The sequence below is a fragment of the Zerene cesonia genome, unplaced genomic scaffold (genome assembly GCF_012273895.1).
Source record: "Zerene cesonia ecotype Mississippi unplaced genomic scaffold, Zerene_cesonia_1.1 Zces_u004, whole genome shotgun sequence".
Lineage (NCBI taxonomy): Eukaryota > Metazoa > Arthropoda > Insecta > Lepidoptera > Pieridae > Zerene > Zerene cesonia.
Window position 1 is genome coordinate 1,686,413 of NW_024045134.1, and position 17,575 is coordinate 1,703,987.

General features: G+C 37.3%; 1 protein-coding gene across 2 annotated transcripts; it reads right to left on the reverse strand.

The window, feature by feature from the left end:
* Positions 1-115: 115 nt before the first annotated feature.
* Positions 116-17,144, reverse strand: LOC119838640 (valine--tRNA ligase). Of its 2 annotated transcripts, XM_038364670.1 has the most exons (21): positions 16,879-17,144; positions 16,383-16,550; positions 15,714-15,847; positions 15,277-15,435; positions 14,788-15,049; positions 14,343-14,473; positions 13,688-13,785; positions 12,950-13,074; positions 11,871-12,016; positions 11,372-11,561; positions 10,517-10,618; positions 9,222-9,230; positions 8,713-8,898; positions 8,034-8,140; positions 7,340-7,567; positions 5,769-5,910; positions 4,716-4,889; positions 3,220-3,414; positions 2,479-2,643; positions 1,007-1,120; positions 116-468 (listed from the first exon to the last, which is right to left on the reverse strand). In XM_038364670.1, the coding sequence occupies exons 1-21, from the start codon at positions 17,041-17,043 to the stop codon at positions 253-255; spliced, it is 3,216 nt and encodes a 1,071-aa protein (XP_038220598.1). In that variant the 5' UTR covers positions 17,044-17,144; the 3' UTR covers positions 116-252. The 2 variants fall into 2 exon arrangements, with proteins under 2 accessions (XP_038220598.1, XP_038220597.1); XM_038364669.1 differs by lacking the exons at positions 9,222-9,230; positions 10,517-10,618.
* Positions 17,145-17,575: the final 431 nt, after the last annotated feature.

The window sequence follows — 17,575 nt, forward strand, 5'->3', positions numbered from 1 at the left end:
CGGGGAATATTGTTTCACAAATTTATGTAGACAAATATTCATCAATTAATAAATTTCCAGCCTAAATTAATTTTAACTGTTTCTGTTAAAAGATATCATGGTAAATAAAAAAACATTGATGTAAAAATCATTTATTATAAAAAATGGGCAATAAATAGCTTACATAGAACGTGACCTTGAACGCTTTAATATCAAACAATCAAATGCAAGTGAAACGAAATATACATAAAGATTTTCACTAATTCATTACATTTAGAATATTTTCAACGTTTGTATAGCTTTATTGAGTTTGTCTATTTCGCCTTCAGTTTGTACGAGTTTCTCCGAGTTGGCCTTTTGTACATCCGCGGGGACTTTGTTAGCGTAGTCGTCTACGGACATCGCTTGTTTTAACTTTTTCAACGATTGCTCCAAATTGTCTTTCTTCTTCTCAAGTTTCGTTATTTCTTTTTCCGCGTCGATTAGACCCTGAAAATATAAATTGGTTTGATATCGTGACTTGATCTGTGAGTATACAACTTTTATTTTTAGGGTTCCATATGCAAAGAGTAAGGGTTATTCCTAAGACTACGTTGTCGGACGTCTATCTGTCTGTCCGTCCGTCTATCACTAGGTTGTATGTCATGAACCGTGATAGTACAGGTATTTTTTTGCATGTTCGTCAACACTAATATTAGAATAAAAGATTTGTATTAATATTTAATACCAATTAATTTGCTACCACTATATGGATTTTAAGAATTTTTATATCATTATAACGCTACATCTTTTCCGAGTAATACAGGGTATTTTATTTACCTAGCGTCAACTCGGGTGAAGCCAGCATCTAGTAATTAATAAACCTTATATTTAATACACATATACATAATATTTTTGAAAAATTCCTTCACCATCAGAAAACTATGTTTTTCTTGTGGTACATACGTTTTTTTTTGTTTTACTTACTCAGTGAAATATTTCCACAATTCTTTAAAGATCCGATCACAATTTTTTGTTAAGATCTCACCTTCAAGAACAGATGCACTTCAATTTTATCCGATATCGGCAGGATAGAGCAGCCGCTCGGCGGCGCGCCTGCCACGAACCGACTGTTGGCGAGACATTCCATCTTTTGGAACACCTGAAAGATATAAGTAAAAATATATAATTAATTAAATGCACATTTAATGACGAATCAAATGTGTTTTAGATTCGTATAGGTAACTACTATTTTTGTAAGTGCATTTGTGATGGCGCCTTTTCTTTTCTGAATATAACACTGTTAGATAATAAAAAATCAATTTTACTTTAAACACGTACTTCGAAATATTGTGAAATAGGCGACTTCTGAAATTATGTTGAGATATGATTTACATTTTTGATCAACGCGTAAGCGTGAAGATCGGCTAACAATGATAACTTCTAAATAAATACTCAATACACACTTTCGACCACTACGAAAACTAATATAAACAGATATCGCTTTCTAAATTATCGACTCTTCTTGATTTATTATTCACTTTCAACCAAAGTAACGCATATTATATTACGTACATCGGTTGTCCAAAAATCACCAAATTTCATCATAATCCGTCACTGCTAAACAGCGTAGAATATTATTTAAGTTGGTATGAATACATTTCTATAGCGCGAACTACACTACTAGCAGCGACATCTAGCGGCGTTTTAGTGATCTTTTTTTCAAGACCCTTTTTTTACCTTGTACCTAATTCCTGTTTTCAACGACTTCTCACATTACTTCTTACTGATACACACGACTAGAGATTTTGGTTTTCATCAGAATCATAGCTTCTAATTTGTTAATATTTAGAGAGAACTGAAAATGTACCCGTTTTGAAAGGAGGTATGATATAAAATTTTTCATTTTGTAAAATTGAGTTTTTAACTCCGAAATCAAAAAAATCATACTCATAACACTATTCTAGAACCTAGATGACCTAATGGGTACAATTAATTTAATAATTCCTTCTGCAAACAAGCACTACTAAGTACTAATTAATAAGCAGCTAAATGCTAATCTTAGCCAATATAACGTATTTATCGTAAATCGGCTATCCAAAAAAGTTTACCAAATTTCATCATAATCGGTCGACACGCTCACATGTCGAATTTCATATATGGCGCTACGAAAACACTCCTCTAGCGCGAACTAAACGACTAGTAGCGACATCTCGTGTCGTCAATCAGCACACCGTCACAGTGATAAGCGCCATGATGAATATGTTTTGACACTTATTAATGTCAACATAAATGAAATTAAAGGGTAAAAGAGAGAATGTATATACATACATTGCAAATACTTTTTTTTTATTTATAAAATTGTCGTTCAAAAGAGTTCTAATAAGATTTCTATTTGAAATAGAGCTAAATTGTATCATTTAGGATTTCTGTTTCAATTCTGTTATGTGGATATTTTCTAATTTCTATAGATAAATCATAAATAAATTTCAAAATATTCAATGCGAATAGTAAGTTTACCTCTTTCAAATGTTGCATGTCATCGCTAAGTACAAGATAGACATCAGTTTTGGTCTTATTCGGAATGGTGTACTCCGACCTGGTGGACCGGATCGCGTGGACCATCTTCATCACTTGCTCCACATCTGATTCCAACTCCTTGCACTGCCATGGTGTGTCCGCATCCTGGAAACATTAAAGTAACATGTATTTGTTATCTTTATTAAGATACTTTGTCTGGAAGAAATCGCTCTAAGCGATAAGACCGCCCATTGCACTTAGATGTAAGTTTTATTTGTCTCCTTTCTTTGTCTTTAATGTTAATTAAGTGCAATAAAGAATAAATAAATACTTTTATGTTTTTAAACAATATATTTCTGATCAGTTCATGTTAAAGAGATTTTAATATATGATTTAAATGAAAGTCAAATGTATTTATTGTAAGCAATACCACGTTTATTTCGACAGTGTTAAGTTCCATAAAAACCAAATTCACTAGTGTAACAAAGAGAAATGTCTTAAGTTATAATCTTTTATATGAAGAAATTAAGAAATTAACGAATTCAAAACGTCAAATTTATTCATCACACATTTATCGGGATATAATATAATATAATTAATCAATCGCATTATAAATTCGTTAAAATAAATATAATTCTAAATGTATTACGATAAAATACTATGTCTGGCTTCGGTAGTGTATAATTTCTATAATTTTTATTTCAATAATTCATTTCTATACACATTAGCAGGATCACTCACGGTGGGATAAGGCGCGACGCACACGGACGGGCTGGCCGCGTGTCGCCGCGGCAGCCGCTGGTAAAGCTCCTCGCTGACGAACGGCATGAACGGGCTGATCAGCTTGAGGCCGCACTCCAGCGCCGTGTACAGCGTGCGCCGCGCGGCGCCCTGCTCGTGGGCGGAGCCCTGCGCGAACACCGGCTTCAGGTACTCCTGGAATGGTTGCTGGCTAGTTAATACTAAGCTTTTTTTTTTTTTACATGAGATAGACAGGCATTTGACTGCAACCCTATTTGACTGTAAGCAGCTAAGGAAGTGCGTGCCTGTCTAGATAGAGCCTATTCACTCTCTTTTTGAAAAAGTCCAGCATAAAGCAAAATGCTAAACGACTATATACTAATATTATAAAGCTGAAGTGTTTGTTTGTTTGAACGCACAAACCTCAGGAACTATATACTGCTCGATTTGAAAAATTCTTTCAGTGTACGATAGTCCATTTATTGAGGAAGGCTATAGGCTATATATATACCACGGGCGAAGCCGGGGCGGATCGCTAGTCTATCTATATAGATAGCAGCTTATGTACTCCTGGACAATATAAATCACTGGCTGTTCATTATCATCAGCCCATATATGTTCCCACTGCTGAGACACGGGCCTCCTATGAGGGTTCAGGCCATAATCCACCACGCTCGCCAAGTGCGGGTTGGCAGATGTCACATGTCGTCAAACATTTGGTTTTTGGACATGTTCTGACGTATACTCTGCATAGGAGCAAATGTGATAATTTAATTTCATCAAAATCGGTTTAGCAGACAGACATAGTTGCTTCCGCATTCATAAAAGTAAAGTTGGGATTAGAAATCATTATCATATCCAAATTTATATAGATATAACGCCTTACAACTATATTGTGTAATCTATATTGTGGAAGTCGAGCACGCTTCGGCACGAATTGGGCCACACCCCCACAGAAAACTGGCGTGAAATAGTGGCATGACATTGTGTTTCATGCGGTGAGTGGGGGAGCCGGAGGCCCGTTTCCTTTTCCTCACCCGTCCCAGTCCATTCCTTCTTTCCAGTCGTTAATCCATTCCTTCCTTCCATCCTTTTCCCTTATCCCAAAAAAGCAGGTAGCGCATTCGCAGAAGCCCAACCTTTGCGAATGTTTATGGGCGGTGGTGATCGCTTACCATCAGGCGAACCACCATCTCAGTTGCCCGCTATGACATAAAAAAAAATATATATATATAGAAACACTAGCTGCGCCACGCGGTTTCACGTGTGTTAGTCCGTATCCTATCCGTTGTCAAGCTGTCTACGTACCAAATTTCATTGCAATCGGTTCGGTAGTTTTTGCGTGAAAGAGCAACAGACTCACTCACACACATCCTTCTAAACTTTCGCATTTATAATTAATATTATATATAGTGGGATAGGATTGTAATTTCCTATTGAGAAAAAAGCGACTCCAAAAAAAAAAAAAAAAGAAAAAAAAAACAATCTCATCTCACCAAGTACACGTCGCACAGATCGTACAGCCACAGATTGTAGCAGTGCGTGGTGGCCGACGGGAGGTCGTAGTTTCTGAAACCCTCGTTCACTTTGCTCACGGCCACCGCCAACCTGGACATCATCCACTTGTCCACCATCGACAGCTCCTCCGGTAGCGGGCCGGGCGCGTGCACCTGGAAGGGAAACCAGATTGGATGGAGCAAAACGACAAAATACTTTGATAAGTTTATATACAGGGTGTCCCTTTGATGGTGTACTATGCTCAACGGAACTTCTACTTTATAATACGCTAATTACGTCAAAATTGCTCATCAAATCCCTGATGCATTTTTTTTCTTATTAGCTGGAATTCTTAAATCTCTGTGTTCACCCCTAACTGGCCACTTATTTTTGAAATGAATTTTTGCCACCCGCATGCTTACATACGTGTATTATTATGTTTTCGGAGGCACAATGTCCTCGTTAGCGAAGCGTTATACACCAACTGAGCGAAGCTATGTAAACACAGGTTTTAAGAAAAAATGAAATAAGAAATTTTGTTCAAAATTTTTTTGTTGTTTGAGTATTATTTCCGTAAACAGCGTTTGCAAAACTACAGGTAACATTGTGTACTCCATCGACGGGACACCCTGTATATCCTTTGTCTTTCATATTCCATCAAATAATAAACAAAGCAAACCGCATAATTCAAACAACCATCTAATAAAAGTTTATAATTAATCATTCTAACATTGTTATACATTTTACAATCAATCATTTCTTGATCAAAACACACAATGAACCATAGCTATCCTATTTTATTATTAGACGCTCGTCCCGGCTTCACCTGGATATCCAGATTCCTGTTTCATCCCGAGGGAGCATTAAATCGGGACAAAAAAAGTATCCTATCACCCCAGTCAGCTCATACCCTGTCTCTACATGAAATTTCATCAAAATCCGTTCAGTAGTTTCAGCGTGATTGAGGGACAAACATCCAAACAAAAAAAACTTTAACGTTTATAATATTATTGTGATAGTGTGACTATAACGCTGACTCGCTAGTGAGATACCTCATAAACAGTGTCCTTCGGGAAGTACATGAGCGCGAACTTGGTGGCGTTCCACAGCTTGTTGCAGAAGAACCGGTAGCCCTGCACGCGCAGGATGTCCAGGTTCAGGTCGCGGCCCTGCGTCATTGCGCAGAGGGCGAACCTGGAGACATTATATGAGAATTCTCTTATGGTTTTGAGTGGCAGCCCTTATCGTATTAGTCATATATGTTCTTTAGTTTTATAGCATTGAAATGCTTTATAAGTGAGAAATTTTGAAAGAATAGAAAAAATTTGATCACGAGGCGGGATTCGAACCCTCGAATTTTTTTTCTATTCTTTCAAAATTTCTCACTTATTAAGCATTTCAATGCTATAAAACTATAAAATTATATTTAACAAAGGCCGCGTTCCATCGATACAATATTGTAATCATTGAAATAATGTTTCGTATTGGTTGTGATGGTTCTTAATCATCTCAATAGATGGCGTGGGGTGCCCCTTAGGCACATGAAACCGAAAGAGTAGAAGAAATTCGATTATTGTGGCGGGATCACGGGTGGTGGATAGGCTAGGCGTTGCTACGGCTAGGCAAGGAACGTGGGTTCAAATCCTGCCCCGTGATCAAATTTTTTCTATTCTTTCAAAATTTCTCATATCTTCTTCCTTTTTTTGCCAATTTGACTGGATCCCTTTTTATTTGTTTATGTGTATTTATGTGTCACAATTAAAGTATTTAACTATATTTAATTTTTATTTCAAAATAGCAATGCAGTGTAGTGTAAATTTAAGATTTCTTTTTTTTGATGACAGAGCAAGCAAAAGAAAGCATGTGGGGCCACCTTGATGTTTAGTGGTCACCACCGACCATAAACACTAATGATCAGAGCACCAGAGGTGCAGACCAGTGCACCACCAAAACACTAGAGGTGTTACAGGTGCTTTGATCAATTCGCTAGCAACATATCCATTCACATTAAGATGTAATTTGATTACGAAAACAACAAACACACAATTTATTGTGGGAGTCGAGCACGCTTCGGCACGCATTGGGCCAGCTCGCACCGGGGAAGTACCACACCCCCACAGAAAACCGGCGTGAAATAGTGGCATGCTACTGTGTTTCGTACGGTGAGTGGGGGAGCCGGAGGCCCGTTTCCTTTTCCTCACCCGTCCCAGTCCATTCCTTCTTTCCAGTCGTTAATCCTTTCCTTTTCCCATACCCCATAAAAGCGGGCAGCGCATTCACGGAGGTACTACCTTTGCGAATGTTAATGGGCGGTGGTGATCGCTTACCATCAGGCGAACCACCAGCTCAGATGCCCGCTATGACATAAAAAAAATAAAAAAAAAACAAACTACGACCAGTCACAATATTAGTTACCATACTCCTCCGAAACGGCTGCATCGATTCTCATGAAATTTTTTGTGCATATCGAGTAGGTTTGAGAATTGGCCAGCATCTATTTATCAACTTCTAAATGATAAGAGTAAGGCAGAACAGGGTTTGCCGGGTCAGCTAGTTAAATTCTAAAATTGATAATAGGGAAGTTGAGTATTTTACATTTGGTAATCTAAAGACAGATGCCCACCTAAGCGCATCAGTCCCGCACTCCGGTATCCCATTGGGGTAGTCCTGCTTCTGTCCCAGCTTGGCCTTCTCCACCTCCCGGGGATCCAGGTTCGACTCGGCGAGCTGATCGTGCAGCTGTTCCAACGTGATGCCGGTCACCACGTCCACCGGATCTATCACGTTGCCCAGCGATTTGGACATCTTCCGGCCGTGCGCGTCCCGCACCATGGGGTGGAGGTAGACTTCCCTGGAAAAAATATGGAGTGTTATGAGGAAGTGTCCTGCAAAATTATGAACCAATAAAATGCATTGAAAGGTGACTTTTATATGTTACTAGCTGCGCCCCGCTGTTTCACCCGCATTAGTCCGTATCCCGTAAGAATATCGGGATAAAAAATTGCCTTTATGTTATTCCAATTGTCCAGCTGTCTATTTACCAAACTTCACAGCAATCGGTTCAGTAGATTTTCCGTGAAAGAGCAACAAACACACACACACACACATCCTTACAAACTTTCGCATTTATAATATTAGTAGGATAGGATAAGAAGTAGGACTATACACTTCAATTAGTAGAACTACCGTAAATATATAATACACTATGTAAAAGAATATAATTGCATCAAATAGGAAGGTATCCTCAAGATCAGCCTACTGGATGTCCTAGTTTCCTAGAAGGTATCCTCATTTTGAAGGTATTTTATAAAGCTCACTTGAAAGGTAATTTGCCCATAAGCCGCTGGCCAAAGAAGACCATCCTCGCCACCCAGAAGAACAGGATGTCATGGCCAGTCTCCAGCAATGTTGTCGGGTAGAAAGCCTGCGAAATAAACTCAAACTTAGGACGACTTTAAATTAAAACTTAACTTACTTATTGAATCCATTAACCTACGTAGTACGTTACTTGTTCTGCCGCTACTATAAAGTTATAAGCGTATAAGGTATATACTTTAAAGTAATGTCTCAAGTTTTAATAATGAACAGGATACTAAGTAAACTTACAAAAAAAACTCTCTTGTTTCGGGATCTCTAGTCTCTAAATGTCTAGTCCATTTTAAATAGGACTTTCACTAGAAAGTAAAGGACAGAAGAAATAAACATGACCGATAGAAATTATGCCACGGTATGGGCCCGTCTTTTTAAAGACATGTATTTTTATATCGCTATAAATCTGTACGAGAGAGAAGGAGAGAGATCACAGATCCTTCCTGTCTCAATCTCAACTTTCGTCTGTATATAACTGATTATTTCTCACTCACCCACACGACTCGGGCAATTACCCGACTTTTCCAAGGTCATTCTGGGGTGTGTACAACACAGCATGTGTGTGTCTCTATAACTTAAGAAAATACATCTTAGTATACTATACATACAGACAGACAATTATCTCACCTTCAAATCATCAGTATTATCCGGCCAGCCGAATATAGCGAACGGGAACAGCCCTGACGAGAACCAGGTGTCCAGTACATCATCATCTCGCTTCAGGGTTATGTCCTCCACTGGGGCGTTGTACTTCGCCGATGCTTTTTGCAACGCTTCCGCCTGCGAGTGCGCTGATACCCAAAGTTCTTCAGTCTACAAGAATTCGAAAGATTTGGAGAAAAAAATTGAACATTTGAAATGTTTTTCTTGGAAGAGTACCGTACCAAGAGTAGTAAGTAGTAGTAAGAGTAAGAGTAAGAGTAGTGTTTTTCTTGGAGTAGACCTTTGAAAGGTTGGTGCATAGACGTGTTGGTTATGTGGGAGTTAATGTTGAAGAAAAATATTCAAAATAATACATTGTTACAGTACATTGGATTGTTTCATTGAGTAATGTGTATTTTTTTGCGTTTCTATTATCACATATTAAAAGTACAAGCGCAATACAATTACAAAACGAAAGCTTTCTAGCTTTCTACCTGAGGAATCTCTGTATCAAATTTCATGTAATCTTTTCAGTTAGGTGTGAAGAAGAGACAGACAGACAAACAGAATAACTTTTGCATTTATTGAATTTTGAATAAAGACAGCACAGCATTATATACATACTAGCTGTCACCCGCGTAAGCCTGTGTCCCGTAGGAATATCGGGATAAAAAGTTGCTTATGTGTTATTGGAGTTGTTCCGCTATGTACGTGCCACATGTAATTGCAAACGGTTCAGTAGTTTTTGCGTGAAAAAGTAATAAACGTATGTTTATTACTTTTGTGTGTATACACATCCTCGCAAACTTTCGCATTTATAATATTAGTAGACTGTAACATAAATTAAAATTTTTCTAGTTTTACACATGTATGGGTCTAGATAAAAGATTGGATATGAAAATTTATAATTAGTAAGTTAACTAGCGTGTGTAGAAATAGAGGCTATTATAAATAGATTAATAAATGTACGCAAGCGTTTAGTCGCATGATAACGCCTACTTTATTAAAAAAGACTAGCGTCAGCATATTCTTCTTAATAAAAAAAATATGTTAATAAAAAGCAATATAATGGAGGGTCCGCAAAAAATTAAGTTAGAACCGACAAAACGTCAAAAACAAAAAAAAAATAGTAATTTAAAAATATGCACAACACTACCATCTATTTATTCAAAAATCACAAGTATGCAACAAAGGTAAAAAATTAAAGCTGAAAAACATCACGCGAAAAAAACATTTAAAATAAAATCGAAGACGCAGCTCTATATGCAAGAAATGTGCACAGAAAATTCTATTTAGTAATAAATCGCACGAATGCAAAACGCATTTCAAAATAAGCGTAACATAAACAAAAACCCTATCTATTCTCTCTAACTGTATTAGCGCAAAAAACTATCTAGTACGAAATCTAAAAAAAAAAAAATTATACACACGGAATCATAATAAAATATAAAACATAATCAACATATGTTTCGTATTGGTTGTGATGGTTCTTAATCATCTCAATAGATGGCGTGGGGTGCCCCTTAGGCACATGAAACCGAAAGAGTAGAAGAAATTCGATTACTGTGGCAGGATCACGGGTGGCCGAGAGGCTAGGCGTTGCTACGGTTAGGCATGAAACGCGGGTTCGAATCCCGTCCCGTGATCGAATTTTTTCTATTCTCTCAAAATTTTTTTCATAATCTACATATTTAGAGCGAACAAGAACCCATACAACACAGGTCAAAACCAAACGACAAACAAGCTAACACAATTTCCGAACGCGCGCGTTCCGAGCATGCGTACGTACGTGCGGCGGGCGCGCGCGCGGGCGCACGCGGCGCGCCGCCTTGCGCCGCCCCGTGCGCGTGCGCCGCCGCTGCGGCCGGCCGCCCGCGCTCGCCTCGCTGCCCTTCATATCCGTATTTATATTTATCGCGGTACATATATAGCCTATAGCCCTCCTCGATAAATGGGCTATCTAACACTTAAAGAACTTTTCAAATCGGACCAGTAGTTCCTAAGATAAGTGCGTTCAAACAAACAAACTCTTCAGCTTTATTAGTAACATTGTATGTTCGTTATGGATTGCTTCACTATTCAACCGATTTTAATAAAAGTTTGCACACCACGTGCAGTTTGATCCAGCTTAAAGTTATTATATTTTATATTATTACAAATACGATAAATGACTATCCGGGCGGAACCGGGGCGTGCAGCTAGTTGTATTGTTTATATAATTTTTTTCACGCAGCTCACGGCCAATCTTACATCTCAATATATAAAACGCATAGTTGGTACTGATCCATCAACGCACAGCCCAAACTACTGGACCGATCGGGCTGAAATTTGGCATGCAGATAGCCGCTACAATGTAGGCATCTGCTAAGAAAGAATCTTGATAAATTCTACCCCCAAAAGGATAAAATAGGTTATGAAAGTTTACACTGGGAAAAAATTTTTTTGACCACGCGAGCGCGCAGGCAACAGCTAGTAGGAAATAAATATTAAACCACTAACATACATATAAGTTTAAAACTTAAATCTATCGCATGAATCTTGAAGCTCCCGAAACAAACTGAAAACGTCATTGTAACTATTTAAATACATATAATTTGGTTTCCTCCGAACCAACACCTACCCCAACCAAAATACATAACCTCACCTTTTCCGGCACAGTTACCCGGTACGCGGGTATCTGGTGGCCCCACCAGAGCTGGCGCGAGATGCACCAGTCCCGTATGTTCTCCATCCAGTGGTACCAGGTCTTCTCGTGGGAATCCGGTATTATCTTCAGATCGCCATTTTTCACCGCTTGGATCGCGTCCGCGGCCATTTTGTCGCAGCGTATATACCTGAGAGACATTTTCTTTTTCGTTTAACAAATAAATCAACTTTTTAATCATCATTTACAGAGAATTGTAAATTATAATAATAAAATACACATAAACATTATAATTAATTACGTGGTTCAAATAATTTTCACCATGGACAATATTTTAAATTCTTTAAATGCTTGTGAAACTTCAAAATATAAAGCAAAAATATCTTTAGTTAACGAATCGTCCGATCGCACCACATCCATTCACTCAAAACTTAAAACACCATAGCAAAAGCAATATTTCCGAGCGGAATTTCCATTTTCCATTCGGAGAGTTCCTCACCACTGCGGCTTCAGCATGGGCTCCACCACGTCCTTGGAGCGGCTGCAGAGCGGCACCACCATCGCGTGGTCTTTCGTCTCGCGGTACAATTTCTTCTCTTCTAGCACTTTAATTATCTCGCGGCGAACGTCGAAACGCTTTTTGCCCTAAATGGTTGAAAAAAAAAAGTTAGAAATTAAAAACTTTTTAACGGATTTTAAACGCGATTTATTCATTATATTATTAAACCGACGTTTCGAACACTTTACAGCGAACGTGGTCACGGGGACGACCACCACCATAACACATAATTTCTAAATTTCTTCATACTCGCGTGAAATCAAACATAAGAAAATACAAAAAAAAAATAACTGTACGTGTATTACAGGAAAAAAAACCGGTGAAGTGCGAGTCGGACTCGCGACACAAAGGGGTCCTTTACAAATAAGCTAAAGAGCACGTTAACGTGTTTTTTTTTTAATTTTTAATAAAGAGGCTAGGCGTTGCTACGGTTAGGCAAGAAACGCAGGTTCGAATCCTGCCTCGTGATCAAATTTTTTCTATTCTTTCAAAATTTCTCATTTCTCACGTTAACGTGTTTTCTTTTTTCTATCTTTCTTTCAATATATATATAATATTCAGTTTAAATAAGAATTTGCTTTTAAAATATCTATAAGTATGTTTGTATTGTTTATATAATGTATGCATGTATGTTTATTTCTTTTGACTGGCACTCCAACAAGGGGCTACTGAAAATCAGCGCTGCGCATTACGCGTAGCACACGCTGAGTAGTTACCCTTTTAAGCACCACACCGTTTAGTCATACGTTCACTTTTTGATTTTAATTTAGCTGTGTGTAAATGTGGTGGTGTTAAATAAACATTATTTCTTTCATTCTTTCTTTATGTATTAACAGGAAAAAAAACCGGTGAAGTGCGAGTCGGACTCGCGACACAAAGAGCTAAGCTAAAGAGCACGTTAACATGTTTTCTTTTTTCTATCTTTCTTTCAATAAGCAACCCATAAATCTACGAACATTATATTATTTATAGCTACAACAGAAGCACATAAGAACAGAAGTATAGACTCTATGTCTTACCGAGAAAGGTCCACAATTGTCCAGCAGCTTGCCCTCGTCGTCGAATATGTTGATGAAGGGCAGATTGTGCCGCTTCCCGATCTCATAGTCGTTCTGATCGTGGGCGGGCGTTATTTTCACGGCACCTGAGTGTTTAACACACTTATATCAATGTATCCGTAGCAACGCTTAGTATAAAAAAATTATGTACTTTATTTTATAATAAGCGTTGCTACGGTTTGGCAGAAGGATGAGCGGGTTCGAATCCCGTCTCGTGATTGAAGTTTTTCTTATTGTTTAAAATAAAAAAAATATCACTTATAATGAATTTCAAAGCTATTAAATATACAAACAAGCAGTGGTGGCTCAGTGGTGAAAATGTTGGACTTCAAATCGATAAGTCGGGGTTCGAGACCGGGCGGGCGTGCAGGAAATAAATCTGCACATGTGGATAACATCACCACTGCTTGAAAAACGGTGAAGGAAAACATTGTGAGGAAACCGGCATGTCCAAGAATCAAAAGTTCAACGACATGTGACATCTGCCAACCCGCACTTTGCCAGCGTGGTGGATTATGGCCTGAACTCTCATAGGAGGCCTGTGTCCCAGCAGTGGGAATATATATGGGCTCATGATGATGGTGATGATGGTGATGATGATGATGATGATAATGATGATGATGATGATGATGAAATATACAAACATACAAGAAAAGCTAATCAAAAGCGCGTAATAATAGATTAAAACAAATCACACACCAGTTCCAAAAGTCATGTCGACGTACTCGTCAGCGATCACAGGCAGCTTCCTGTTCAGAATTGGATGGACCAGCATCTTGCCTATTAAACTCTTGTATCTGGGAACAAAATTTTCAGGAGTAACTAAGTCAAGTCTACATGTTGGTCGGGGAAAACTGATTAAGGATGCGTTCTTACATTCTGACAAAAAATAGCTGTCTTTCATATTTGGTGGATTTGAATAAAATACCAAATATTTACGAAAATAAAGCAAATCATCTATGAAAATATAATAGTCACATAAGTTTTTTAGGCATTCGACTAAGCTTAAATGTAAAAAATAGAAAAAAAGAATAAAATAAATATAAAAAAGGAAATATTTACATTTTTCATTTTTTATTATAAGGTAAATATAAATGTTATGATACCAAAATAATATAAAACTGCTAGATTAGATGATCACCTTTTTGATACAGTGGTTAAGTGTAGAACTGTTAAGTAGCTAGCTCAATAAGAGTCTAGCTCATACAGAAGCATGTAGGACACAGAAGACGATTCATTGATTTCTTTGACATTATACTCTTCTGTTCTAAATTGATCAGCAAAACATGAATTTCATCGTCACCCATACAACAAAAGGGGACACATTGTTCGTATAAACAATGACATGGTCTACCTCTCATCATTGGGATGCACGGCTACAGCCACGTCACCCAGCATGGTCTCAACACGAGTGGTGGCCACCACCACTTCAGCACCGCCATCTTCAGCTCGATAGGCGAAGTGCACCAGCACACCAAATTCCACCTTTACATTATAATCGTAAAATATTTTGATCTATTTGGTTGAAGTTGTTATGGAACTAATATATATTGACGAATGGTGCTGTTCATGTAACTAATGGAAATTCAATTGAGAGAACATTAAATCCAGACTATAAACGATCTGTACCAAATTTCATAGAGATATGTTAAATTGATTTCACCTGAAAGAGTAACAAACACCCAGAAGTTTATACTATTAGCAGGAAGTAGGATTATTTCACTACCTATAAACAGCCCCTGTTATTACAAATTCAACCATCTTGCAAACTAAATAGGATTTATTATTCCACAACTTACTTTATTATCGTAACCCGGAATAGACAACATAGTACGTCCAGGCAATTCCACTTTGTCCACTTCAATATCGGAGATGGCGCTCTTCAAAGTACACGACCAGTTCACGAGTCTGTTAGCCCGGTATATATCACCGGAGTCATGTAAACGAATGAATGCTTCATTCACAGCTCGGCACATCACCGGGTCCATTGTGAACCGTTCTCTCGACCAGTCTAGGGATGAACCAAGCGAACGCAGCTGTTCATAGATTCGGCCACCTTTTCTGGAAATGTTTATGGTCAATAGTGTGATTCAATCTGTATGTGTTTGCCAAACTGTTTTTAGCGTTCTTTTTGCAATATTTTAAAATTAATTTTAAATTACCAATAGCTTTGTATTAAATCATTAAACATTTACTTTGATTGACATGGACAGTAACTCACACTTTTTATGACTAATTAGTTTAAAAAAAATCAGTTTTCATTTTAGTACAACCAATAACAAACTCACTCTTCTTTCCATTTCCAGACACGCTTGATAAACTCCTCTCTACCCAGCTCATGTCTTGTCTTCTTCTCCTCTCTCCATAACTTCTTCTCCACCACAACCTGCGTCGCGATACCGGCGTGATCGCAGCCGGGATTCCAAAGAGTTGTTCGACCATTCATTCTGTAAAAAAGCTTTATGCATTATTTTCTAATGCAAACTTTCAAAATAGATTTTCATGTGTACTGTTCAAATTTTAAGTGATCCAGTTTGTCTGGGCTCTATTGAAGACGACAATACTTTCATTAGTTTAAAATTATTTAATAATTATTTGTCTGAAACTATGCAACCAATTAAAAAAATAATATTATTTGTTAAAAGAAAACAATTTACACTACACATAAAATTAATATTCAGCTATTAACTATTTTCTTATAATAAAATTTAAATGAAAATATCACCTGTGCCATCTGGTAATAGCATCTTCAACGGCATTTGTGAGAGCATGGCCGAGATGCAAGCTCCCTGTCACATTTGGTGGTGGAATGACCATAATAAATTGACCATTGGGGTTTGGCTCCAATACAGACTTTTTCTGAAAAGGAGTAGCCGTTTAAATAACATATGATACAAGAATATTTCTTAAATTACTGAATGATCTTCTAAATAACCAATTAATCTTTTTTTTTACTTTTTCACCAGCTTTCTGCCCGTGGCTTGGCCTGTGCAGTCAAAGGAAAAGATAAACAATATTTAAATTTTACCCCAGTCCCATGGGATTGCTAGAATAAAAACACCAATATCCTTTTTGGTGCCAAACTATCTCTGTATCAAATATAAATCAACAAAATCTAAAAATACCAAATTAGTTTGTATCTTTGGAGTGAATGCTGAATAGACAAACTTACATTAATATTTATTATATTACTAGAGATATTAGCTTAAAATTATACAATACATGAATTAATAAAAGTGAGATTATGCAATTTTTGTTTATACATTTTCTTATCACAGGCAATGTGATAATGCAAGTAGAATGTAAATAAATGAAACTCAAAAACCCTTCATTGAAATTAAAAACACATTCAAATATAAAGTTAGAAGCAAGCAAGCAAGAATATATTACTAACCCCGTACTCAGGTTTGAAGAATCCTTGCTTCTCCCACCATGAATACCATGCAGCCTCAACATACTTGGGGCTGTAAGCGTCTGGCATAGGACCATTGATGTCTTTTTTGTCTCCAGGTGCAGTATTTGCTGTATATACTGCACTTTCCTTTGTTTCTTTAACTTTTTTCTATAAAATGTGATGTAACTGATTTATCAAATAGTTAAATTACATCTTTTTAAGTGGTGTGAAAGTTCTATGAATGAAATTAACTATAGAAGATGACTATGGCATACTATAGATGTAATGATGGAGGCATTGTAGTAGAATTAATGTTAGCGTATGGGAAAAACGTACGCATTCAGGAAATGATGCAACGTTCAAACAATACACGTAAGATTCCTTTCACCTAAACATTTTCTAACCTACAAATTTGTGCACTATTTATTTTGATTTTTAAACTGTGTATAAAAAATTTACGGACTTGGGAGAGTCACGCGTACAGTACAAAATCTACCTCAGCTTTTTCTTTTGGTGCAGCTGGCGCAGTACTTTTCTTATCCAATTTGGCTTTAAGTTTTTCTAATTTAGCAGCCTTTTTAGCTTCTTTTTCCAATTGTTTAGCGGACTTTTCTTGTGGTTGGTCGCCTGGGGGACAGTTTTGGGCATCTTTGTCACTCATGATTTAATTATTCTTTCTATTTCTAATTTAATAAAACAATGAACATTTCCACGTCCACGCGAAATAATTCCCGAATTTCGAATTTATTGTGACATATGACTTTGACATATTATGATGACATCATTTTGACATCTGAAAAGAATTTGAAGCACTAATCTCAGAAACTGCTAGTTTGATTTTAAAAATTCTGTCAGTGTTAGAAAGCCCATTTATTGAGGAATGCTATAGGCTATATATGTACCACGAGCGAAGCCGGGCCGGGCCGCTGGTAATATTATAAAGCTAAAGAGTTTGTTTGTTTGTTTGAACGCACTAATCTCAAGAACTACTGGTCCGATTTGTTTGAAAAATTCTATCAGTATAATAATAGGGTACATATGTATACGGGTGAAACGGGGCGGCTAGTATTGAATATAATTGTAAAGTACGAACGTAACGCCACGAAAGAAGTCTAGAAAAAACGGATATTAATCGTAACAAAACGGTTTATAGTTTTACTCTAACAATATGAATTATAATACAATAACTATAG

What these genes read in the sequence shown, in the direction of transcription:
- LOC119838640 (XM_038364670.1), bottom strand. Translation starts at nt 17,043, where the DNA reads ATGAGTGACAAAGATGCCCAAAACTGTCCCCCAGGCGACCAACCACAA. An exon ending in GTCTGGAAATGGAAAGAAGA is followed by an intron (nt 15,050 to 15,276) that starts GTGAGTTTGTTA and finishes AAACATTTCCAG; the next exon opens with AAAAGGTGGCCGAATCTATG. An exon ending in TTCCGGGTTACGATAATAAA is followed by an intron (nt 14,474 to 14,787) that starts GTAAGTTGTGGA and finishes TATAATGTAAAG; the next exon opens with GTGGAATTTGGTGTGCTGGT.